This window comes from Melanaphis sacchari, unplaced genomic scaffold (genome assembly GCF_002803265.2).
Source record: "Melanaphis sacchari strain LSU unplaced genomic scaffold, SCAv2.0 Contig13_pilon_pilon, whole genome shotgun sequence".
NCBI lineage: Eukaryota > Metazoa > Arthropoda > Insecta > Hemiptera > Aphididae > Melanaphis > Melanaphis sacchari.
Genome location: NW_020270588.1, coordinates 1406350 through 1433343, shown reverse-complemented (window position 1 = coordinate 1433343; position 26994 = coordinate 1406350). Strand labels below are relative to the sequence as shown.

Here is a 26994-nt window from a genome sequence, read left to right as displayed (position 1 = left end):
TTATTTCTTTTTGTAAAAATTATAAATACCTAATATGTATAAATTTTTAAACCAATTCAAATTGTTCGCGTGATTAAAAAAATTCTCGTATTTACGTGATTTTGATTTCCATACGTATGTTCGCGTGTTTTAGCATTTATTAATTCAGGTATATTTATTATACGTGTTTTATTTTGTTATATTCATCTGTTCACGATATCCGTGGGCGTATACAATACACATAATATATATATGTTTGTATTCACTTGAAAAAAGCAAGACCCCTCCTATCCAAACAAACGAGCACGAAATCCATTGGTGGATATACATAATGCGTTTGTATGGCAAATCAGTGTGGCAGACGGCAGTGCGTTTGTATCTCGTGTGGCAAATCAGTGCGGCAGACGGCAGTGCGTTTGTATCTCGTATGGCAAATCAGTGTGGCAGACGGCAGTGCGTTTGTATCTCGTATGGCAAATCAGTTTAGCAACACGTTTGTATCTTGTATGAGTTGTATGGCAATCGGCAAATCAGTATAGCCACCACTCTTCGGCGTGAATGGATGCTTTAAATCTTCGTGTCACCGTTCACGGTTCTACAATCTACGGAAATTTAGTGCGTGTTATCTGGCGAGTAGAATATTTTTCGGAGTATTTCGATTCATAATGAATCGAAATACTCCGAAAAAATCACCGCTTCATAACATAAAATTAAAAATGTATATGTCGTTCAAAAAAAGTAAAAATCTTAAAAAGCTTATATAACTATATAATATTTAAAAAAATATTAATTAATGAGTGTTTGATAGAAGAATTATCTTGTATATTATAGTAATTATTTGAAAGTCACATGGCGAATACTCAATACTATATTATGTTATATTATTTTTATTAACTGTGGTAATAAACATTTAACGATAAGTACAGAACATCAATAAAGATAAGCGTGATATTATGGGAATTTTCCAATATTATACTGTTATATACCTACCTAATTAATAATACGTTTTATCAAAAACATTCGTTGAAATTATCGCTTCCAAGCGTACGACACAACTCATAAGTGAAGCAATTTCCGTTGTATGTTGAATTAGTAGACAAATCGTAATTAATACGTTATATTATATCATTATAACTGTATCTAATCAAGATAATTTATCATTTTTTTTTTCTTAGCTTTTTTTATTAATACTTTATAATTTTTAATACTCTTTTTAGTTATTTTATTATCTAAAACATTATTTGTTTCATTAGAAACTCATATGGCTATATTATATAATATTAATAAATAAATCATATCAGTAAAATACATATTTTGAGTTTTTTAGCACATATATATGTACATATTCTGGTTTCATAAATCTGAACCCTACTAATAAGTTTCGAGCATATCTCGCTATTAAAATACAATGGAGTGACATTTTAAACTATTTTATAGGTAAAAATTTGTATAATATTAACTCCATACACACAAAAGTCTACGGTATTTCAATATTTAACAAACATATTTATAATTTTCAATTTGATAGAAAATAGTAGTACACCGAACATAATAAATAAGTGTAAATTTTTAACGGAACGTGTTACTAAGAAAAGTGTAAAATAATACAATTTAAACGTTGTGTGTTTTCCTCTAACTTAAAAAAGCACCATAGTTTTGTTTAATAATACCTCCTAATGTATAATAAGCAACTTAAAAAACAATATGATAAAATTGTTCATACATTATCATATTTTATTTTTGAATAGTTCATTATTTTTTTTTTTATGATTATTAGATGCCGTTTGCGGATTATTACTTATTAGTTCGCGGAAATTTATCGACAGTCCGGTCAAAATGCAATTTGGACACTCCTGTAACGCACACTAAAGTTCTCGTTTCCTCTTTATTCGTTTGACGTTTCCAAACGTTTTATATTACCACCCCGCCGACAGAACGACCATGCGAATAGCCACAAACAATAAGAGCGACAGCAGCTGCACCATAGTCGGTGTACGTTTCGTCAACCCAAAACACACTGTAAACCGGCTACTCCACTCACCCACTCACCCACCGGCAAACACAATATTATTATCCATTCGGCGACAAATGTTTCGTGTTGGAGAATCCCACGATTCAGTTACCTAAAATTATTTTATTCCGTAATGTTGTTTACCTAATTTATCTACCCTGCCGACCGATTCTCAGAATTATTCCTTTATCTGTATTGTTCTGTTCTTTCGTTTCCACTCTCCTCGTCCCCAACGCTCGTGGTCCCGACGCTCACCACAGCACCACAGTCGTCCGTCACTATACACACCACTACTCGAGTCAGCCCGTTTATTTCATGCGCAGCGACTGTACCTGCCGGACGTCCGTCACCAGCTTCTCGTTTGTCTCGTCCGACTCCGCACACCACCATCGCTCACCAAACGGTAATAATTTTTGCAATAACATTTTTTTTTTTTTTTTTGTTTTAACAACAATATTATTAAAATTTATTGTTGTTAACAGCCTAGTTGAACGACAACTGTCTTGTTTTGGAGACATCGCCGTCTGCCCAACCGCCTTTCGTGAAAAAAAAAAAAACCGTGACACGCGGTACGCATTATTACGCTTCATAGAAACGCCACTATGTCTGTTGATCCGAAAACCGTTGTCCCAGAGAACGTTCCCGCTCAATCTCTTCACGACGACTCCACTACTTGCCCTATGGAGACGCCCAATGACGCCGCCTGCCCTACGCAGTTGCCCGACGACGACGATGTAATCTATTGCCCACCGTTGCCGGATGACGAAACCCCAAGCATAGCATCGGATGTCACCTTCGAAATCATCCATGGCTATGACGGAGACAGAGACAGAGACACGGAATCTTTATCGTCTTTTGAAGGCGACGGTATGGCAACAATAAAGCAAGAAAAAATATCGCCCACGCCTGAAAAACGGCACTTAATAACGGAACCAGATTTCCCGGCGAAAAAAGTCAAGTCGACGATACCCAATATGGAAGTCGATGCCGATCGCAAACCGACAACACCCGACAACGATGATGCCGATCGCAAACCGACAACAACCGACAACGACGATGCCGATCGCAAACCGACAACACCCGACAACGAAGATGCCGATCGCAAACCGACAACACCTGACAACGATGATGCCGATCGCAAACCGACAACATCCGACAACGATGATGCCGATCGCAAACCGACAACATCCGACAACGATGATGCCGATTGCAAACCGTCAACATCCGGCAACGATGATGCCGATTGCAAACCGTCAACATCCGACGATAAAAACGATAAAGCCGTTGCAGCCGATCAAAACGATAGGTAATACAATATAATGTTAATGTGGTAATTACAATCATTTTTGGCGCCTACTGTATCGTTCGTGTTTATTATTGTTAGATAGATATTATTTTAAGTTACATCGACATGTGCGCGGGAACATCGATGTGTGAGCAAAGTATACTGATATCTGATTATTATTGATACTGATTCCCCGGCGTTTGGAATTAGTCGAGATAATAGCTAAAAGAGTGTAGTATCACCGTCGTAGTTTATTACTTGTATCGTAGTTTGCATAAAGATTGTCGAACGGAACGCGTTATCAACGTCGCGGTATTATCGTCGCGTTGTATTTAATTACAAATCTTATCGCTTGTCAATCATGGCTTGTCAGCGGTGTTAAAATGCGACGTAGGTACGAAATTACAAAATCACGCGACGTTTTATAACGCGTTCTGTTTGACTCAGCCTTAAATTGAGTATTGATCGATGTAATAATGGTTATAATTTTATAGGTATTATTATGATATATATTTAGTAGACTTATTTGTTTTCCCTAAATAGTACTAAACGTAATGGCGTTGTGTATAACTTTTACACAAGTCATGTTTTATTTTTTACTGATGTATTGATATTTTCAGTAGGTACAATGTATTTATCACATCGGTGTAATATAAAAAAAATGCACTATCGACGTGCGTATAATAGTAATTAATGTTGAACACTAATTAATGCTCTGTAACACCTATTATATCCACTATTCAGCCATATTTTAGTACACATTTTTGTTATTAGTAGTCACTGCGAACGTGGAAACAATATTTTGCTATATACATAGCAGACGACGAATATTGGTTTTAATCAGTGGCGAATTCTCCAGGCATGCATCGCATGCTTAAGAATAAATTACAAAAATTATTTTGTTATCAATAATATATTATGTAATTTGTAAGAAAAATAATGTACGACAATTTTTTTATTAATTTCTCGTATAGGTCATAATTGCTGTATATCAAAGGAAGTTAAAATTATTACATATCAATATTACAAAATGATCTATATTTTTATGAATGCTAGGATTATCATTTTCTAGTTATGATTTAACTTAATTTATATTGTTAAATGTATATATAGTAGTATTAATATGTTATTGCTATTAATAATGCTTTTTAATTGAAAGTGTACAAAAGAATTTATAATTTGTTAACAATTAATACCTATGATTAGTGAACAATAATTGGCCACTGACATGATTATCCATCCCACTAAATACAGAGTTATATGCATCTCTTTTTGTTTTTAAATAATTCTTATTCGTGAAATTTTTAAAAAACATATAGGTATTTCAAATTGTTTCATTTATAACTTTTTTCAATAACCTTACATATATTATACATGATACATCATTGCTTGATTTCACTAATAAATTATTTTTATCTTTTAGTTTGATTAAACGGCTATCATTAGATTAGAGTCAGGGCTGACCAAGGTTTATAGATATTAATTGTTAGTTGACAATTATTATTATACGTTTATATACAGATATTGACCAAATAACTTAATACTATATTATATTTATGCATATTGGGTTTAAATAAATAATTTAATTAATTTGTATTCATATAAAATTAATATTGTAAATATAAAGTTAACATTATTATTTGTTTGAGTAACTAGTGTCTCAATCAAACACCCTAAATGCAGGTATTTTTTTTCTTAAATGTATGTTTTTATAAAGTTTTTTTAACTCAAAACTCACCTGAAAATACTTAATTTATAATATTATTTATTTAGTTAACATTTAAGAATTTATAGAAAAAAAACAGTCCTTAAATTGGGTCCCCTATAGAAAATACAATTAAAAAAAAACTAAATTTGTATTTTTTATGATAATTTTTAAGTACTTAGTCCCATTTTTTATAATTGAAAAGTTTAGTTTTGCTCTCAGCTTATTAGATAAAAATATAAAAGAAATATAAATGAATTGATTATAATTTTTTTTTTTTTAGTGATGATGAAGATGTATCAATTAAAGAGGAAATTGTTGATTTGGGAAATGAACCATATTTTTATGAGGAACAAGTTGAAGAACGTTTTTTAATTCCTCAACGCCCTGGAGTGTTTGGTTTTGATCGTGGACTTGAACCAGATCACATTGTTGGAGCGACTGAAAAGGATGGCAAACTGATGTTTTTGATTGCATGGAAAAATTCAGTTGATGGAGAAGCTGATCTGTTGGAATCAACCGAGATTTATAATAGATGTCCTCAAATAGCTATTAAGTTTTTTGAAGACCGCCTCATTTACATTCCACCCGAAAAAAAATGAAATTCATTTGTAACTCTTACAAATGAACAAATAACACTAATAAAACACCTTTCTGATAAGTACAAAATATAAAATTACAAAATTAAAAGAAAAAACAAGAAATTGTTTTTTTATTACAGAATTTCAACTTCTTCATATTTTAATATTTTTATGATTTATATGTTATTTTTATTTATTTTTTTTTTCTAAGTATATATATATATATTTTTTTTTATGAAATTTCCTATTTTATGATTTTTTTAATTTCATATGAGTTAATAATCTTTGGTGAATTGTAATCACACTCAATACTTAATCATTAACATAACATGAAAATTTTTGTTGAGTTTATTGTGTTAACAAATATTGCAGTGTTTAAAAAAAGGATTTGAATCAGTACAATATTTTTTATTTACATTGAAGAATAAATAAAAATAAAATATTGCTTATTTTATTTAACTTTTTAAATTTAATCTATTTAATTATACAGTTATTTTTAATTTTTATAATTTAATATCATTTTAATATATTACGTTTGATTTTGTGTATTACTTTTCCCTTAATTGTTTCTCATTTTATGATAAATGTTTTCTTGTTTATTTTATAAAATTTAATACATAACTTTAAAAGCTTTTAGATTTTTTAATTTTTTTGTTTGTAAGTCTTCATTTTTAATAATTTGCGATCCTATTGGTAATTAATAAAAAAAAAATAGTGTTAAAATTATTTTTGAGTTTGTAGTGTTTTTATTTATTCATTCATATATTACATAGTTATTAATTAACATCGTATTGATACTCTACTAGTACATGGAACTGGATGGAGCTTGCGTGTTAATGTTAGTTTACTGTAATATCATTCAGGATCAGCTCAATAAGTGGCCATGTGGGCAGAGAAACACTAAACATTTAACAATATTACTTATTAGGTACTCAATAGTTTATTATTGTTAAATACTAGAGTCTATCGTATTTTACATGAATACAAACATACGTGTACACGGATATCGTGTATACAATATGAATGTAACAAAATAAAACATGATAATTCATATACGTGAATTTGTTAATCATGTGAATAATTTTAACTAGTATGAAAATTTATATTATTTATTATTTCCATCATAATAAATAAATATAAATTTTAGAAAAAGAAATAATTGTCAACTAATGATTTCTAGAAGGTTGTCACATTATATTACATTACAAAAACCTGTTTTAAACGCTGATTATCTTCATTTTGTCATATTTTTTTTAGATTTATTTATGATTTAGCAATTAACTTTATTATTTTTAAAGTTTTAATGAAATTTTATCAGACTTTATTATGTTATACCACAATATTTTTGGCGAAAGATTATATATTATGTGTAGAGTTTCAATTCTATACTTTATGATAGTTACAACAGCCAACCGTTGGCTTTGCGTGCAGCCATATTAAGCGAAGCGAACTCAAGTATATAAGTTTTTCCAAAAAAATGGGTAAAAGAAAAGTATAATAATTTATTATTATGTTATTATTTATATATTGTCAATTCATATAAAATTGTCTAAGTTACTCTATATGTTAGGTTTTTCTAAAGTAAAACATTAATTATTATTATTATTATTTGATGAGCATACTTATTCTAGTTAATATTTATACTTTGTTATTTATTATTATTAAAGTAATTTAATCTATATTTATGATATGAGTAAGATCATCTTTGTTTTACAAATAAAAGAAGAGAACTCAGTAAAATACGTGAATACACAAATTCATGGATTCACGTGAATAATATTATAAATTCACGGACAATTTTAAGCAACAGGTTTTATAAATCAAACTTTTATTTCATGTGAATACGTGAAAGCGTGTACACATGAAAAAACGAGCACTATTAAATACTGAAAAATAAACCTTTCAATCTGCTCCTACTCAAGCATTCAGAATAAATTCAAAAGCATAAAATAAATTATTTTTTAATAGTAACTGACTATTATCTATGGATATAAATATAAAAAAGTGTCTTATTTTTTTAAGTTTTGTAATATTCCTTGGATGATGATAATGATCTAATTAATTATTGATAAAAATTAATATTAAATTGTATTCAAAACAAAATGGTTTTGGGTAGATTAATTAAAACCTATTCTATATAACCAACCTTTTTTATACATTTAAAAAAAAAAATTAAAAGTTTGATTTATCAATAAAATGTTCAGATTTCAGGTTAATTTATTAAAATAATTCATGTACACATTGTAACACAATTTATTTGACCGAGTACTTGGGAAAAAATGTAATTAATACATGTTATTTGTTAAAGATCTAAAATTACATTTTAATACAAATTCAATTTTAACTAATAGTAATATAATCCATTTCACGAAGAATATTCATATTAAAAACATAAAAAGTCAAGATTACTATTACATTAGAAAAAAAACATTTACTTCAGTTGGACAAATATGAATTTAACATAATGCAATACCATTTTATCTTAAACAGTAACAAAAGAAAAGAATACAACAAAAGTTAACAATTAAAATAAGCACTGTATTCATAATATTAAAACAAATAATAACTACTACACACAACTGTAGAAAATGCAAGGTGATCTGCTAAATGAGAAAATTATTTTTAAAGTATGCACCAATATTTAGTATTAATAAAATAAAGCATTTAATAATTGACATAATATACTTTTAATCATAATGTAAAAAATTATAAATTATATGAATATTTTTTTGATTTTAAAACTAATTTTCATCTTGCACTCGCACTATAATAATAATAATGTATATTATGGATTAATTAAACCTAAATCGGCAACACTTGCTTTATACAATGAAGACTAAACAGCAAATTTGAATACAAATCAAACAAATTTAATTTATTTATTTATTTTTTTATAGAAAAATACGAACAATACTATATTCATTATTAATACAATAAACAATACAAGGAACAGAGAGTTATCTAATATACTTTGTTGCCCATTTAGGTATATTTAATCTATTTTAAGTTTAAAATAAAAACAAAATATTATCACATCAATTTTAAATTTTTATCCTTATAATTTACTTACACATCTATAAGAATTATGCATTAAATATTTAAACAAGGTTCTCAAACTATCATAATACTATTTTTAACAGGCCACGAGAAAGGCATTTACAGAAACATTATTTATACATATATATGTGTGTAACAAATACTAAAACATTAATTTCCATAAATATTCTGTAATATCAACAAAAACTTTAATTTTAAACGCTGTAATGTCTCAAGCCAATTTTGTTTATAAAATAGACTAAATAATAAAATTATAACAAAAGTAATAATAATAAAATAATAATGATAATGATGATAAGTTGATAAACAATAATTATAATCATATGAATATATAATATAAACGACTAGTAAACATATAACTTCAACACAATATTCATTAATATTTGATATTTACATAAATAGAAAGGGCAAAACATTAGTTATGTTCAAATCTGTATCCAGAATTAAAAACTGTCCAAACAAAAAAAAAAAAAAAATTAACAATTACCAGTTATCACAACACTTAATATACATATTTATATATATATATATATATATATATATCAATTTGTGTTTAAATAATAAAATAAAATAAGATTAATATAGATATTTAAAACAATAACAAACTAAAAATATATATATTTTACACAATATTTTACTTTACGTTATGACGCAGGTAACATAATTTTTGGAATAATTTTATGTGTTAAGAATTATTATTTGGAATGTTTTATTTAAATAAATAAATATATTATAAATATACATAAAGGGAAGGGAAAATGAAAATATTAAAAAAAAAAAATTGTTCATCAGATAATCAAATAATTGCGTCAACTATTCAAGAATCTAAATAGTAATTAAACTCGTATACTTCTAATTATAATGTAACATACACAATACAACTTTCATAGTCACAGAATAAGGGACTACTTTTTTTAGTTTTTAAATTATTGGATTATGCACACTGTGAAATTTAGCAATGAAACAATATTGTATAATAAAAAGCGTAATTAATTAGCTTAAAATTTATTACATAAACATATCTATTTATCATCCTCGCAGTCTTCTTCCATTGGTTCTTCACTAGGATCAGAACTTCTAAAACAAATTAATTAACAATATGTATTAATTAACGGCTTTCAGTTCTTTTAATAACTATCCAAGTATCAGACTATGTTTTTAATGAATGCTCACCCCCTCCCTATCTACACAGATACTAAATTAAAGTAAACTGCTTACTGTATTCTGTGTCTGGTCATTGACAACGAAGCCATAGCACTAACTGTTTCATTTTCTTCACATAAGGTAGCTTCTACAGCACTGCATGATACTGTATGTGCTAATTTCTTTAATATAGGCCAGTGGGGCAACTGTTAAATAAATTATATCAATAAAAGGACCGATATTAATTCTAATAAGATTTATTTAAACAACCTGAATTGCGATGGTTTTTTGTAATGTTTTTATAGCATTTTGACATGGGGTGCGATGAAGCTCAGATTGCACAATTGGTGTTACTTCATCTTCAAGTAGTGCCCGTACACATTCTTCTGCACTGTCACATATGGCTGTTAGATCATATCCTCCTTCTAATGATAAAATTACCTACGCAAAATGTTATTAATTAAAAATATTGACTAATTAATTTAAAGGACAATTAATAAATAAAAACATACCTTCCCATCTGCAATTTGCATGAGCTGTTGTGTCATGTAAGCAAAACAAGCAGGTGTTACATTATATCCACCCAATGGAGCTGGATGACCTGAAGCTGCATCAAAACCTGCTGATACCAATATAATTTCTGGAGCATAATCCTAAAAAGTAAAATAATGATATAATCAATATAGTTTAAGATCAGAAGAAGTAATTTACTCGAGCAATAGGCATAACAACTGTCCGAAAAGCTGCTAAGTATTCAGCATCACCAAGTGGAGGTTGTAGTCCACCACTCCATGCTATATTCACATTGTATCCTAGACCACTGCCAGCGCCACACTAAAATATATAGAATGTAGATAGAAAATTTACAAAACATATTTTTTTTAAGTACCTACCTCACCAGGTGCACCAGTTCCTGGGAAGAAGTTACCTTCGTCATGCCGATGAATGGATAGATATAAAACACTTCTATCGTTATAGAAAATTTGTTGAGTACCGTTACCATGGTGAACATCCTATAACAATGTAATACAGAAAAAAAGTATGAAATATATTTGTTCAATAAATAAATATATGAAACGTACCCAATCAACAATAAGTATACGCCGTACAGCTTGTCTCTGTTGTAACAGACGACAAGCAACAGCAATTGAATTAAAAAAACAAAATCCCATAGCTTGATTAGCTTCAGCATGATGACCAGGTGGACGAACAATAGCAAAACCATTTTTTACATCACCCAGAGCAGCTATTTACAAAATTGTAAAACAGATTTTCAATAACAAAAAATAAAAGAATGTTTTCCTATAAAAATGTGTACTACCTTTAAAAGCCAAATCAACAACACAACCAACAGCCATCCGAGCAGCTGGAGCTGTATGCAATTCATTCCATGTAGTGTCAGAATCTACACCTAATCCACCACAAGGCAATCGTACCAATGCTTTCACAGGCAATTCAGCTAATTTAGAACTATCCATTTTTTGACGACTTGCAAGGTTTGTACCTAATTAGACAATATAAATAATAATATAAATAAAATTAGTTCAATAAAAAATGTTTAGCAAAATTAACCAAATAAAAGAGTGTGCGGTTCAGTATGGCATGTTTGTAATTCTTCGATTGTAGCTTTGCGAGGTCTCAATTTATAACACCGTCTAGCTAATCCTGTTTCTATTAATCGAGCCCAGACACTTTGAAGCCGTCCACTATGTTCTGGATGTATAGCATTGTTGCCACATTTACAAGCATGTTTCAACATTAAACTATCAAATGCTAATCCAGTAGTAGGCCGGTGTGGACTTCTAGAATTAATTACAAATTAATATTCAATATAGAAATAAAAATGTATTAATTTGAAGGCACTCACCCTGATATTTTAGCACCAGAAGAATTAAGACTAGTAGATGAAAGATATGGTGATGATGATGATGTAGATGTGTCAGAGTTAATGCCTCCCGTACTTATAGTTGCATCTAAAGGACTGGAATATGTTCTACTTAAAGGAAGAGTAGCATGTGTATTCCGATTTGCAAAAAGTGAAACTGTAAATAAAACAAAATGTTAAGTTGAAAATACATAAATATATTATCATAATTGAATTAACATACTATCATTGGATTGAGATGTTTGTCGCATCATTAGATCACGTTGTTGTTGTAAAAATGTCTGACTTTTATTTTTTAAACCATTATCTGTTGATGTTCTTGGACCACCAGTCAAATCAATCACCTACATTTATAAATATATTATGTTAAACTATATAGTTAACTTTGTACATTATGTTTACAAACCTTTGCGTCATCATCTTGGTCTTCATTTATTAAACTACTGTTATTAGCCAAATGTGCTCGACTTCCAGCTCGAGTCAAAACAGTATGACGGATTTGCTAAAAAAAATTACAATTTTAATAATAAAAAATAAAATAAAAATATTTTCTTTAAAATTTAAAAAAAATGTACTTGTTTTAAATAATGTGTGTTAAGTTGTTGAAGTGGTAATTCGTAATTTTCATAATGAACACTTAGTTGTTGACCTGGTACAGTACTGTTCAGCATTGGATGCCCTAGAGGTAATGGGGCTGATTGCGTACGACCTAATGGTCTGTGTCCAGCTTTATTCAATCTAGCATGTGCCACTTGAGTGTCAGTAATGGGTGCAGGATGAAATGTTGGAGTAGTAGTAGTTTGTCTGGATTCAAGACTTCGCATTTGTTTTTGAATGCAACTTTGAGATGTATCCAGTACTATATAATCAATATGAATTTTAAATATGCACTATAAAATATATTTAAATACTCAATAAATTTAATAAAATGTTATTTAGGTACTCGATATTTTTTTTTAATTTTAAGTTTAAAATATTATTATATAATAAATTAATAATTACTTGGAAGCGTAGGATAATATGGCAATGTACTTGATAACATTTGACCAGTGAGTGGTGCACCTAATCTAGCAGTAAATGCGGCACGGACTTCAGCTTCCGAAACAGATGATAATTTTGATCCATCCTAAAATATATCAAATTAAAATTAAAAATTAGAAATACTTAAATCTGTAACACAAAATATATTTATACATAATATATTTTATTCATTAAATAGATTAGTTTTATAATTTTAAAGAACTGCAGTAAAGCAAGGTTACTAACAAAATTATTACCAAACATTTAATAATGAGTTAATGGTCTCTTAAACATAATTAAATAGCCCATAATTGGTCCATTAAATAAATCAATTTTTTATGCAAACATTCTATTAAAGACCTTATTTAAGTACTTAAAACAAAATAAAACATTTTTTTTAAAAATCAGATTTTTTTTTTAATTAATGAAAATATTCTTACAAAATGATTTTAATAATATTGAGAATCAATTTTGACATCACATAATATTTGTTTAAAAAAATGCCTGAATAAAATATTTATGAAGATTAGAGTACTGGAATGTACTGTATAAGCCTATAGAGTATAAACTATGATAAATTATTTTAAATATAGACCTATATTTTTAATATTAAGTATATTATTAACTTGTGAGAACGCAGCCTAACCTAACCTCTTCAGAACGTATTGTTATATCTTACATACAAATTAATCAACAGGTTATAAATACACTTAGACATTTTTTAAATGCCAACTTCAGTCTATAAGTCTTATACATGCAATTTTAAATAAAATTAATATAAAAGATATTAAAATATTTCATTGTATTTATTCTGATATAGTCCAACCCACCTTAACATATAATACATATTAGATAATATTTCTTTCATGATTTCATATGCATATACTTAGACTAGAAAATAGGTTAAAATACAGATGAATAATTTAAAAATGAATTTTAGATTTTTGACCATAATTTTTTTTTTTTATAATAACTTAAAATAAATGTACAATTAAATTATTTTAGTTATTTGTAGTATCCTATAAATCAGAGGTTGGCAACCTGTGGCTGGTGTAGCAATTTTATGTGGCCCGCGATTACAATTTATAAACGGTATAAAAATATGGAATATCACATTATATTAGTTGATAATTTAACTTTGTTAATATATATCACGTTAAATTAATATAGGCACCAAACAGTGATGAAACCTGAAAAAATGTAATTAAACTTTGTTTATGATATAAACTGTAAAATGTAAATAAAATAATGTGTATGGCCTGTAAAATTTTTTTTATAACTTTTTGGCCCTTGACACCAAAAAGGTTGCCAACCTCTTCTCTAAATTGACAAAAACTTTAATAAAATTTAAAATAATTTACACCTCCTTAGAAGTTTTTGCTATTACTGTGATAAGTATTTTAATTAACAAATAATATTATTTGAAACTATTGAAAAGCTCTTCAACACAATGATTTTAAGCCAACAAATTAAATAAATAAATAAAAATCACATGGCATTTTAAAACAAAGATTTTAGAATGGTTATGCAAATTGAATTTATAATTTATTAACTGTAAGAATTTAAAACTCAATTAAAAATAAACAATATAAAAACTAAAATAAATAATTATTTTGAATTAAAAGATATTTTTTTTTGATATTTAGTGATATTTAACATATAAATAATTCACGGGTTCAATTACGTAATTGTTTTAATTTTAAAATTTGTTTCAGGTTGATGTTGTATTCATGTGAAACATATTTTATGTAACACCAATGTACTTACCCGATCCATTAATTTTGAAAGACACCAAATAAACTTGATGTAATAAAGTGAAAGATTGAAACATAAAATCGGGAAAACAAGTGTTTTATTAAAGAGTAGACAATATAATAATCAATGTATTGTATTTTATTATCACATGATTCACATGTTACGGCAAAGAAAAATAATTATATTTAGTTAAAAAATACAAACTATTCATCAAAAGACTCAATTGAGTATGAATATATCCTGATTGAGTTAGTTTATCTATGTATGATAAATTAATTTTATTAATTAGTGTAATTTTTGGGGTAGTACCACCAAATGTTGTCTATATTATGTATGTATTTAATATAAATGTATAATAATTATGTTATTATACAATATAAAACACATTGATCAATATTTTTTCAAATGAAACCCTTCACCTGTGGAGAAAAATATTTTTCACTTACATATAGATTTGTGATTAATAAATAAAAATAAAGTTGTATAAATATTATACTTCAGTTAAGTTATTTTAACATTGAACAGTTGTAATGTTAAGTCATATTTTTAATATAAACATAATTTATTTATCTAGGTTTGATTTATTTAAATTACATTGAGAATAGTTGTTAGCAGATATGAATATAATTGAAAATTTGATCACTTAAATATCGTAAAACGTTATAAATAATCATTTTTTGACTGAATAACGATTTACCAACACATCTCTCATGAATATGAAAGGTGATTTAATTAAATATCTACACTCATTATTTCAAAAAGTTTTAACTTTTTTGAAAAAGTATATTTTTTTAAATTATTGTTAAGTATAATATTTTATGTTTTTTTTACGTTGCAGAATATTTATAGAGTATTTCGTCACATAAATAGCATTCCGAAAGAGTAGTTAATTAGTTTAAAGCAGAAACTTGCAATTAATAATAACTCATTCGAAATTTTATTTTTATGTATCAATGTAGTTATAAAAATATTTTAATACAAAATATGAAGTTAAAAATATCTGTTATTTTTCAATGACTTCAAATTGTGTGAGAATAATGTTTTCAATAGAGTTAAAACACTTTGAATTAATGAGTGTAAATATTTTTAAATGAATCATCTTGTACACATCATATTAGAATATGAGTATAAAAATGTTATCTCTATAAATGACCTGGTCGTGTATGCGTGTGTGTTTTTAGTATGGTAAATTTAAATATTGTTTTATTTATGGTGAGTAAATAATAAGATATCGAGATTGAGTGTGTCAAAACTAAAAAATGATGACCTATTCTAATGATAAAAATGTTTTTATTATATTTACATGAATGGTTTCATGTCGTATTTTCGTTCTAATGATGTCAATACACGTGAAATAAATTTAATCATATTATTCTTTTTTTTTCAACCACTTAAAATCAAATGTATATAATAAAATATTTTTGAGCGATTTTATGACATGTAATTTTACTTAAAAGAATTTTTGAAGTTATGAGTTCGTAAAATAAAACAATATTATAAAATACTGATTCCATCACAGAAAAGTTGAAATATCCGAATACTGTTAACGAACAAATAAAGATAATGTTTTGTACTTTAAGTTTGATAAAAGATCAATTCACTTTATTATTAAAGCTAACAACATAATATTTGAGACTGCTGAACGTAAATTTATCATTATGTTGTATGTGCGTCAGAGAGAAAACAAATAATACGCTGACATCCTCTTAGCTGTTTAAATATTCGGAGAGCGGAAATAGCGACAATAGATTAAAAGATATTTATAAATTATGACGTTTTTTTTTTAATCATAAAATAAAAATATATATAACTATCTATTTATTCTATTTATTAGTCAACGGTTTTTTTTACATTGTTAAGTCATAATTTATGCTTTAACAACTTCTACGATTATACATTTAGACATAACACATATAATATTATAAATGCATTATATAAAAATAGCCAAGTCTAGACCAGAAAAAAATTAACAGACGAAAATAAAAATGTTTAGAACTGTAACACTACCAAATTTTATTAATTTGGGAGTATAAAGTTATAATTAATTAACTATTGGCTTAAAATTAAATTTATATACAATAAATACTTTGAAAAATAATTTAATTAGGAATATGAAAATAAAAATATATGATTAAAAATGTACTTATTTTTTTTTTTTTAATTTTAACTAGGTAAAAAATTGACGATTTTGACGAGTGTCTTAAGTTAAAAAAACATTCCGTACACAGTAAGTCTTCGTATAACGTCAAGATTAGGTTCTTAGAAAACACGAAGTTACCGAAAAAACGTTAATCGAAATACTTTTTACATACACTTTATTATAATGGGTTCTAATAAACAACAATGTACAAATTATAATTACACGATTTGTTTGTATTAAATTATACACAAAACTAAAAATAAATGAAAACTTATAATCATATTTACGTATGTATTTACAATTTATTCCTTAAAAAATGAATAACGATTACAAATATTATCCAAAATTAATTGAAATAGTACGAGTACTACGTAGGTATGTCAATCAAAACGATAACAGTGTTATCTGAAAAAGGTCGACGAAATTAAATTACTTATTGTAACAACTAATACAATACATATATATAAATAGTAAATACATATAACAAAAATTTGATGAACACATGTACTACAGACGACGTTATACTAAAACCGCTGCAGTGTTAAACGAAACACAAGGACTCTTTAAACTTCTACGACGCAATAGCGAAATAACGCTAAATGAGACGACAGTAAACGAGGACTTACTGTATACGATAAGCATTTTCTATACTTTAGTAGTGTTTTATACCAGCTGAACAGGAAATATAAATATTTTTATCAGAATTATGTTATTTATTTTATGAACAAAGCATTACTTAAATAATGGAGAAAGCTTTAGCAACAAGCATAAAAAAAAATATATTCATGACTTCCAAATGTTAAAAAAAAATAATTATAAAAATAATCGTCAAAACTATCACAGACAAGGTATTAAAAAACAAGTCTGATGCAACTTAAAACAAGTTTTTTATAGGTTAAATTCTAAAATAGTTTAAATAATTATGCCTAAGAATGTTCAATAAAATAAGATCTTATACTATACTATATTTTATACTTAAATTTTAAAACTGTATAAATGTTTAGGAACTATATAAATCTACCCAAGGTGACTAATAGCGAGGAAAGTACCTTAGAATTAAACTTGGTTTGTTTAAAATAGTTCAATTTCCTACAAAAACGGCACAATTTGTATTTATTTTTATAAAATAAATATTATAAATATGTAACATATTTTATACAATCCTACAAATTTCAATATAATTAGTAAATGGTATAGGGTACCTACTTACCTACTAAATAATGATATTACAATTAAGCCTTCGATTAATATTTAAAAACTGATACAAAAACATTGTATTTAAATTTTATTTATTATTAATTAATCAATTACAATTAAAGGAAAATAGAATTTGGCGGAGGTTATCATAAACGTACACTTTCAAAAAAGGTCGTCATTCCAAAATCAAATCGTTTAATATCGCATACACTGATATATATCAATAACGCACACATTTTTGTCTAAAATCATAAAATTATAAGCAATGAAATGAATTTAATAAAATATTTGAAAATATTTCTTTTACGAAGATTTGATTTATAATAATAAATGTTTAATTTTTAAATGTAAATAAAATGCGTGCCGTTTTTAAAGACATTCGGATTTAAGGGTTAATTTATATAAAAAACATTAGTTCCTTATTATAACTAATGAAAAAAATCTCACAAAAACAAAAACTGATGTTGACAAAACAATGGTTCGTTATATGAGTTATATGATTACAAATAATTTTTTTAATTTACTATTACTATAATATAATTTTACAATTATTAAATCATCTATAAATTAACAATAGATTATTTAATTAAATACTTAGAATGTTTATATACCTATAGTATATTAATAATATTATAGTACATATATATTAACGTTGCCATTTATAAAAAAATACAAGCCAGGACACTATAATACTCCTCCCCCCAATAACAGATTCTTCGGAGTTTTCAATAGTATTTTATTTTAGTTCGACATTATTTAATATTGCAGCCTTTTGTGCTATTTTATGTTTATTAGATTTCATGCGATAAGTTATATCAGTTTCTCCACCGTGACTAATTGAAAATGTACTCAAATATACAGAACATTTTACATCAAAATTAATTTTGATTTTTACCTTTTTAATAAATGAAAATTCGTTTTGGAATTTGTCAGCGAAGCTTTGGAAAGATCGTTTTGGAACCATGTTTAAAATAGTTTTAGGTGTAATAGCATAAAAATAAAATTATTTTTTGTTGTAATTACAACACAATAATCACAAAGTTATTTAATTTAAATGCAGAGACAAAACAAGTTCACAGTACATAGAACTTTGACGTATATCATAAGACTGAAGAATGATAATCGTCAATTCTATAAATTGTATACACTATGTTGGTATGAAACACTAAATTATCGGTCTTTGGCTATCTCTGAAATTATCGACAATTTTTTTTTAGTTATTCACGTATGACAACAATTCGGGACTAATTTTAAGAAATCGGTGCTTATCCACCACATTCATGTCAGGAGTTGAAAAATATAAGAACTGTGTAGTGAAACAGTAGTGTACCGGCAAAATCGAAAAGAATGGCAACCCAAATATATATAATATATATGTTTAGCAACTTATGCGTGGTATGATTAAAAATTAAATTGAATTCACCTATTATCATACTTAAAGTTTAAAGATAAGAAAATAATTTTGGATTCTTTAATTATATCGGTAGTTATTATTACAATATTTTATGTTCGAGTAACATGAATTTTTATGTTTTAATATTTTAAAATACCAAAAAAACACAGATGATCTATATTTTAAGTTTGATAATAATTTAATTCAACTAAATATTTAAGCTAATAACATAAAATTAAAATTGCTAATTATAAAGATTGGTATATTAAGCGTTAGTAAGATTGAGACAACACATCATAAGAAGCAATTGATTGTTAAATTATTGTTTATTGCTTATTAGGAGATTATGTTTAAATGTTTTGAATAAAAATGTTCTATTATAAAAGACAGGCTTAACCTAAGTGTACCTCATTGTAATACATAGTATAAAAATATAAAATATATAAAACATAATAAATATGTAATATATTACGTTAGTTAAAATATGTTAAACAATCAATAGTGCTTTTAAGACTCACGCCTAACTAATTGATTTTTATTTTTCAGGCGTGAGTTAACTCAATAATAATAAGATTATAATTATAAATATTTAATCGTAGTAAAATATTAATTACCGAATTTGATGGTGGTCGACCAAGTGATATATTAGGCATCGAAGGACTTGTATATAATGCAGATATATCAGCAACACTACTGCTTTGGTCTGATTTATTAATAGACATATGATTAAATGAAATTTCTCCTTCCTTAAAAAATAAAACGAATACGTAAAATTATAATTAATTAATGTTTATGAAAAATTTGTATTTTACTTCTTTTATTGGAGTAGTGGCTCCAGTTGAAGGTGAATTTCGACAATTTGATATGAGTATAGGAGGAGAATTAGGTCCAGAACCGGGAGTGCTGCCTGAAGGAGACGTCTCTACTGAAAAATAAAAATAGGAATGTGAAATTTATGAGGGGATATTAAGAGTTTACTATTGAAAGGGAAAATATTTTATTAATAAAATGGTACGGTACTTGCGAGCTTAGACACTCTGCTGCCGGATCTTTCTTTGGGCCGTGCAATTGGATTGTTACGTCGGTCGAACATGCGCTGTTTCAATCTGATTTTGAGTAAATTCGGTTCGGACACTGCATGCAATAACATTTTCAACACACACAAGGAACAAAAAAAAAAAAAAAACACGCTTAAGTTAGGAAAGTGGTCAGTGGATGGTGGATGAAAAGAAAACAAACGTTATATTAAAAAAAAAAAAACTTAAGTAATTAAAAGGCATAACGAATTTGTTATTATCTATTTACGTTGTCATTATTATAGGTTAATATTACAGATTATTTATATAGTTAAAAAACAACTCATTGTATTTAAAAAAAATGTTTAGATGACACTACACTTCCATTCATTGTCTGTGAAAACTGTTTTGTAAACGAAAGACAACTCGAACTAAAGTTATAAATGGAAACCAAATGTACGAATACATTACATAATACAATATTTTTTATTAAATTCCGTAGTCTTATTTATTTATTTTTGATATTATAATTATAAAATCATAATTAAGTCAGAAAATGTATTGTATCAAATCCCTTAAAAGGCGGACATTTAAATTTTTTTTTAAATAGTTTAACAAATTTAAAAGAGAATTAAAATAATCAAAACAAAAAGTTTAATGTTAAATAAATTTAATTACATTACTGTCCAGCTTACATTTGATTATTTTTATCAGTAATATTGTTGGATTAGTAAATAGCTAGTATTCTACGAACAAAATTATAATTTCCATAACACTAGAAAATGTAATTGACAATCAATAGTTATAGATTGTAAGATTATTTTACAAATATAGTTAAATTAATCGTATTTTTCAGTTAAACAAATAATAAGTCACACAATCTAGACATCCAAATTTTTTTTAAATAAATAAATAGGAATATTTCAATTTTTTGGTTTAAATGGAATTTTTGTTTATAGTTAAATTTTTAAGTATTATTTGTATTTGTTATATGATTTTGCATTATCATAAATTTATAAATATATTAGACTGATAAAAAATAAACAAACATAAAATAGAAGTTTCTAGGTATTTAGCGCATTATATTTTTAGAAATTATTAAAACAATGAAAGATGTTAAAAAAACTACATTTTATTAGATTAAATATAAATACCTGTTTTTCTTAGAGGAAAATCTTCTTCGTGCCGTCCAACAAATCTATATGGTGTAATATTTGACCCACTAGATGATGGACTTAAGCTACTAGGCATTACGTTTGGTTCCGACTGCTGAGATTGTAAGACGCCCCTATAAAATAATATGAAAACTTTAAATACCTATACATTGGTATATTTAAAACAATTTATTATTAAAAAACTAACCAACTATGGTATGATTGTTGGGATTGTATACAACTGCTTGACGCTGCTTCTCGATGTTTTTTACTCAGCAGAAATCCCTAGATAATTTTAAGGATATACTAAATAAAAAAAACTGGAATAGAAAATTTAAGATATTGATTGTGAAAATCGTAACAATAGCTCTTCGTATTTAATTTTATTAAATATATCCAAAAGGTCTTAGGATTTACAGCGATGTCTATGTTTACAATTAACAGTTATGACTGTTATATTATTGAGCAAATGGAGGGTATTATACTATTAGTATTTGTATATTATCTAGTTGGTGTTAGTGTTAGCCTACTATAGTCCCCTAACTTCTAAAGAACAAAGGTGGGCGTTTTAATATATTTCTCGGGGCGTTTGAACTCTGAAGTGATCATACATTTTTAAATACTATAATAAATAATAACTATATTTGTACACACGATAATAAGGCTGACATGGCCCACATATGATAAAATATGACTCAGTAGTTATTTTTTTAATTTACCTACTTTTACTATTCAATTTTGAATAATGTGATATTTATTTAAATTATTTGTATAGTAATATAATTACATTTTTACCTAATACAGAAATGTAAAGTAAAGCAGTATTTGATTTTAAATTATTATATGATTATGATTTAAAATTTATATTTCAGACATAATATGAACGAAATAATTGAACTAAAAAAAAATTATTTAGATAATTATACATTAAATAACTAAAATACAAGATTATTAACGATAAATTATGTATAACAATTTTATTCTGTTTGCTATTTCTATAATATAATCATACAAAGTTGATGTTATATTATTTTTACTGATATTTATAAGGCTTAGTTAGGTACAGTTTTATTTTACACAAATGTCCACAATCCGTAGTACTTATAAAGGTTTTTCTAAGCAGTAAATAATAATTATAATAAGTTAAAAATGTTGTGATATTTGTTACATACCATATATATATTTATATATAATACAATAAACCTATTATATGATTGACACAAAATATACACAACACTAAACACTTTTTGACACGTTCGAATTATTACTTAAAATACTAAAATTATATACGGCAGGCAGTTCGACACTAACATCGACACAAGCGAGCTCAATAATACACTTATTAACAACCATCTTTCAAGATAGTAGCGTATTATTTTAAATATAATTATTATTATAGATTTATAAACAAAACTTGTCTTATTATTGATAAATACCTCATACACAGTACTTTAACCCCCAGCTACGGAAAACTTATCCATAAAGAATAGAAAACCTTCTCTGGATAACTAATATCGTAATAAGGTTCCCCCGACTACGTTACAATTTCATGTAGAACCTATGTAATATGTATATTTAAAATTATACATACCACGCTAAGTAATGGTCATTATTCTTTTAAATGTTTACAACATTTTTTCAGAGAATTTAAGAAAACGAGAAGTAAGCAGGATACGTAAGGTAACAAAAACTAAACCTATTTTTAGTAAATCAAGCAGCGAACTTTTATCAGATTTATTTTTCAAATGCAATAATATCGATCATAGCTTTAATACTTAACGTAATACGATTAAATCCACTCTTATAAATTGTTAAGTAAACTTAAGCTAGTTATTTTTTAAATTTAACTTTAATTTCGATTATATTTTTTTAATACTTAGTTCAATATTTAAAATGGACTTTTTTTTTGTTTTCTATGCCTTTGGCTCACTTGATTTTTTTTTCAATTTGTACTCCCCCCTAAAAACAATTTTGGATACGCCTCTGATTTAAAGATATAAAAGAATAAAAAATCTTTTTAATAACAGTTAGTTTTATACATTTGACTTAATTTTCTTGGTTAATTGTACATAATATATGCATTAAAAATCAGTTATAACTACAAAATTTTTTAAACGCATTCAAAAATTAATAAAATAATTAACAAAACTTAACCAAGAATCCAAGATAATACTATACAATATAATAAGAATAAGAAAATATTTTAATTTAACGTTTCAATAAATATCGTTGTACTTTTGATATAGAAACTAATATTCATGCATCCGTCATTAAAATTATTTATTTGTATTACCTGTAAAATTTGTTTAACTTCGGATGACGCAATAGCACTTTGTTCATGTTTTTCTTTTTTTTTTATGGTTTCCAATTTTTCTTCTTCCTTTTTTTCACGCTGTTCTTTTTCTTCAAGTTCCCGTTTTTTTTCCCATAAATCCTGCATAACACATGTCTATACATTATTTATGTAAAATCTTCGTCCATCAAGAACACGCTATGAACTATTTGTATACATTTGTAACTTAATACAGATATTATGCTCATAAAATGTATAACAATAGCAAATAACACAAGATGACAGTTCAAATCTTTTATTCAACAGGTTATTAAGTCGGTTGAGAAACTTTTATTTGTATCTATGTATAATATACATGTAGGTACTATGATAAATTATTAATATATATTATTGTTTGAAAAATATTCCTCTGAAATAGGAAATTTATTTAACTAATTCTTTCATCGAATAGTAAACTCTAATATTTTTTCTTATATAATATTTTACTTTAAGATGTTGTCGGAGTTGTTGTTCATGTTGCTCGGCTAACTGTTGTTGTTGAACTTGGAATTGTTCCAATAAATATTGTTGTTGAAGTTGTTGTTGCTTTTTTAACTAAAATTATAAATTATACATATTTGAATTTATGTGAATAACTTTTTTTATGTTATGTAGATAAATAAACAATACACAAAGCTTTTAATTATGTTTTACTTTTCTTTTCTTTTTTTTTTTATTTTACTTTTTATATTTTAACAAATAGTTATGAAAATAAAGAACAATTAGTTCATTTATATGAATTCAGTCATTGCCTATAGGACACATTGAATGTTTAAAAGAAATTTATTAAGTAAGTGTATAAATAATTTGCAATAAAATGTATAAAAAACTATATTTTTAACAATACAAATTTGTAAAATTTTAATAAAACATGATTATTGATTATATAGTGTCAACTTAAAATACATTTTTAAACGGGTATCAAATAAATTATTAAATTTCCAATTTTGTGTTATTGTGTGAACACGGTTATAAAATATGCATTATGAAATTTTAAATAATTATATTTTAATTTAATTTATTTTGTTATAGCAGATTGTTTTCTATAATAAATCGTTTTACCATGTTGAAACCTTAGTTTACTGTTTTTTTTGTTATATAATTAATATAATACCAATTAAGTATAAAGACAAAAACTAAAATTACCAATACTATTTGTTAATTATCCAACTTAATATTTTTAAAAGGTGAATAATTGTTATGTAAATATAAAAAAAATATTTAAATCAAGCTTCGATAAAAATGCAAAATATTATTAGAAATTAATTTGATAATAATTTAATATAACTCCAATAATATTTTAATGATTTAAAAAACTGCATTTTACTTCCAATATTTGATGATGTATTGTGTTGTGTTCGTGGACGTGATTAGTAGGTCGAACTAATTCCAAAGGTTTGTCCCCCAACGCGTCTTCAGTATTGTAACTGCTCACTATTGATTCACGAGTCATTTCTAAATATAATAAATCAAAAGTTAACATAGATTTTATTTACAACTATGAAAATAATTTTAAAATTTAAATAAATAATTATTGCTCTAATGGAATAGTTTTTATTCTGACCTACTATATTTGATTTTAGGCACTTTTTGATGTTCATCTTCACACGACTATTTAATATCTACCGCAATTATATTAAATAAGCTATTTATTCGCTGTCATAATTTATAGCCAGTTTTAATAAAGAAGGCGTTACTGGATTGTTTTTTTATGCCGATTGGACGATAATTGATATTGTTTATAAAAATAATATACAACGCCATAAATTTGGTGATATTGTCTTATTTTATATAATCATAATAAAATATAACACTTTTTTGTTTAACTTAATATTTTATAACATTATAGAACCTACAACAGGCCTTTTTACTCTAATCATTTATTATTAATGTGAAAAAAAAATTTTAAGTGTTCAACACTTGCAACTGATTATGGACACAAATCGAGTAATGATAATACACCGTCGCTTATAGAAATAAGAATATGCATAACCGTTCAGAATAATTAAAATTTTTCATTGAAAATTAAACTAAACGTTAATTTTATATTCAAAATGCTTCTCCACTTTGATCAATCTATTGGTTTTACAACGATGTAATGTACATACATATATTTTAAAATTTGAGTCACTATCTATTGGAACAGGAAAAATGTTTTAATCTTCAATTAAAAGAGTTTTTTCTAGTAGAGAATCCGATATAATAGGTAATTTGAGAGGTTGAAAGTAAAACTAGATTTTTTACACAAATTTAAAAAAATCGATTTTTTTTGTTGTAATTTTTTACAAAATATTTACATTTAAGTTGTATTATATTTTATTGTATTTTTTAAGTACAACGATTTAAAAATAAATGTTATTATTAAAGTTTTGTGTTATTTATAGACATTTTAATTTTAATTCACAGTTTTTTTTAATTTATGTCAATTTTACACGAATGTAAAATTTTTTATGAAATTCATTTAGGTAACAAAAACAATGATGAAATATATGAACACAACCATTCAAAAATTCACTTTAAACCTTTAATGCATAGTGATGTATTATACCTAAAAGGTTAATAAAGTAAATTTAGTGTATTGTTTACGTAGGTTTATAAATTTATATATATATATATGCATAAATTACTATGATTAAAATCTGTGAATAATATTTTTAATTTCAATTTAATTTATACTCTGATAATTGATAATTCAATAGAAATAAATGATATGAAAATAAAATCTTCAAATTGGCTCAAATAAAACAAATATAATTTTTTATACTTTTTGAAAAGAAATACTACGAGATGCTTTGTCTTTTACAATAATAAAGTAGGTACATAGAATACATAGTTTAATTATTACATATTTTACCTATATCAATTTAATTTACAGTAAGAACAGAAAAAAAATCGTACACACATATTAAAATAATTATTGTTCTAAAAGTTACTTTTTTTTAGGGTTACTTAAGTATATAATAATTTCATCAATAGTATGAAATATTTAAAAATGAGCTAATTGAAAACGTTTTTACTTTATTAACTATGCATTCATTAAATAATTTTAAATTCTATTTTTTTCATATAATAATTAAACGTTATACTGTAGTATTTTTTAATTTAAACACGTTGTATTACTTTAGTTAATACAATACTAACATTTCCTCATGAATAGTTGATAAATTAGAAAATTAGAAAGATAACAGTGATAACTCATTATACACTTATCTACACGGGCCGCGGTAAAGTTAATTTATTATTTATTATGAGACTAAGAAGCAACAATATATATTAATAAATAACAATAAATGAGTAGGTAGGTAGGTACTATATAATAATTATCAAACACAACATAAATA

At 25.8% G+C, this 26994-nt stretch overlaps 2 protein-coding genes across 13 annotated transcripts in view; one reads left to right on the top strand and one right to left on the bottom strand.

The window, feature by feature from the left end:
- Positions 1-357: 357 nt before the first annotated feature.
- LOC112591591 (sialidase-like) lies at positions 358-5669 on the top strand. 2 transcript variants are annotated; one of them, XM_025335435.1, is made up of 5 exons: positions 358-594; positions 1757-2393; positions 2473-3212; positions 3249-3296; positions 5264-5669. In XM_025335435.1, the coding sequence occupies exons 3-5, from the start codon at positions 2593-2595 to the stop codon at positions 5580-5582; spliced, it is 987 nt and encodes a 328-aa protein (XP_025191220.1). In that variant the 5' UTR covers positions 358-594; positions 1757-2393; positions 2473-2592; the 3' UTR covers positions 5583-5669. The 2 variants fall into 2 exon arrangements, with proteins under 2 accessions (XP_025191220.1, XP_025191219.1); XM_025335434.1 differs by having other exon boundaries at positions 359-594; positions 2473-3296.
- Positions 5670-8958: 3289 nt separating this feature from the next.
- LOC112591593 (histone deacetylase 4) overlaps positions 8959-26994 on the bottom strand; it is a 53600-nt gene continuing 35564 nt past the window's right edge. For 5 of the 11 annotated variants that reach the window (XM_025335440.1, XM_025335439.1, XM_025335438.1 and 2 more), the window contains 22 exons: positions 24981-25108; positions 24101-24208; positions 23615-23770; positions 21530-21606; positions 21322-21455; positions 20172-20285; positions 19964-20076; positions 19766-19897; positions 12649-12772; positions 12222-12505; positions 12053-12148; positions 11870-11990; positions 11629-11803; positions 11334-11563; positions 11083-11265; positions 10844-11007; positions 10655-10774; positions 10473-10595; positions 10274-10414; positions 10032-10202; positions 9837-9967; positions 9415-9695 (listed from right to left, as the gene is read on the bottom strand). In XM_025335440.1, coding sequence (XP_025191225.1) covers positions 9641-9695; positions 9837-9967; positions 10032-10202; positions 10274-10414; positions 10473-10595; positions 10655-10774; positions 10844-11007; positions 11083-11265; positions 11334-11563; positions 11629-11803; positions 11870-11990; positions 12053-12148; positions 12222-12505; positions 12649-12772; positions 19766-19897; positions 19964-20076; positions 20172-20285; positions 21322-21455; positions 21530-21606; positions 23615-23770; positions 24101-24208; positions 24981-25108 — 3080 coding nt within the window. In that variant the 3' untranslated portion in view covers positions 9415-9640. Of the gene's footprint in view, positions 9069-9414; positions 9696-9836; positions 9968-10031; positions 10203-10273; positions 10415-10472; positions 10596-10654; positions 10775-10843; positions 11008-11082; positions 11266-11333; positions 11564-11628; positions 11804-11869; positions 11991-12052; positions 12149-12221; positions 12506-12648; positions 12773-19765; positions 19898-19963; positions 20077-20171; positions 20286-21321; positions 21456-21529; positions 21607-23614; positions 23771-24100; positions 24209-24980; positions 25109-26994 lie in introns of those variants that run through there. The other 6 variants (XM_025335441.1, XM_025335443.1, XM_025335442.1 and 3 more) reach the window with 6 other exon arrangements.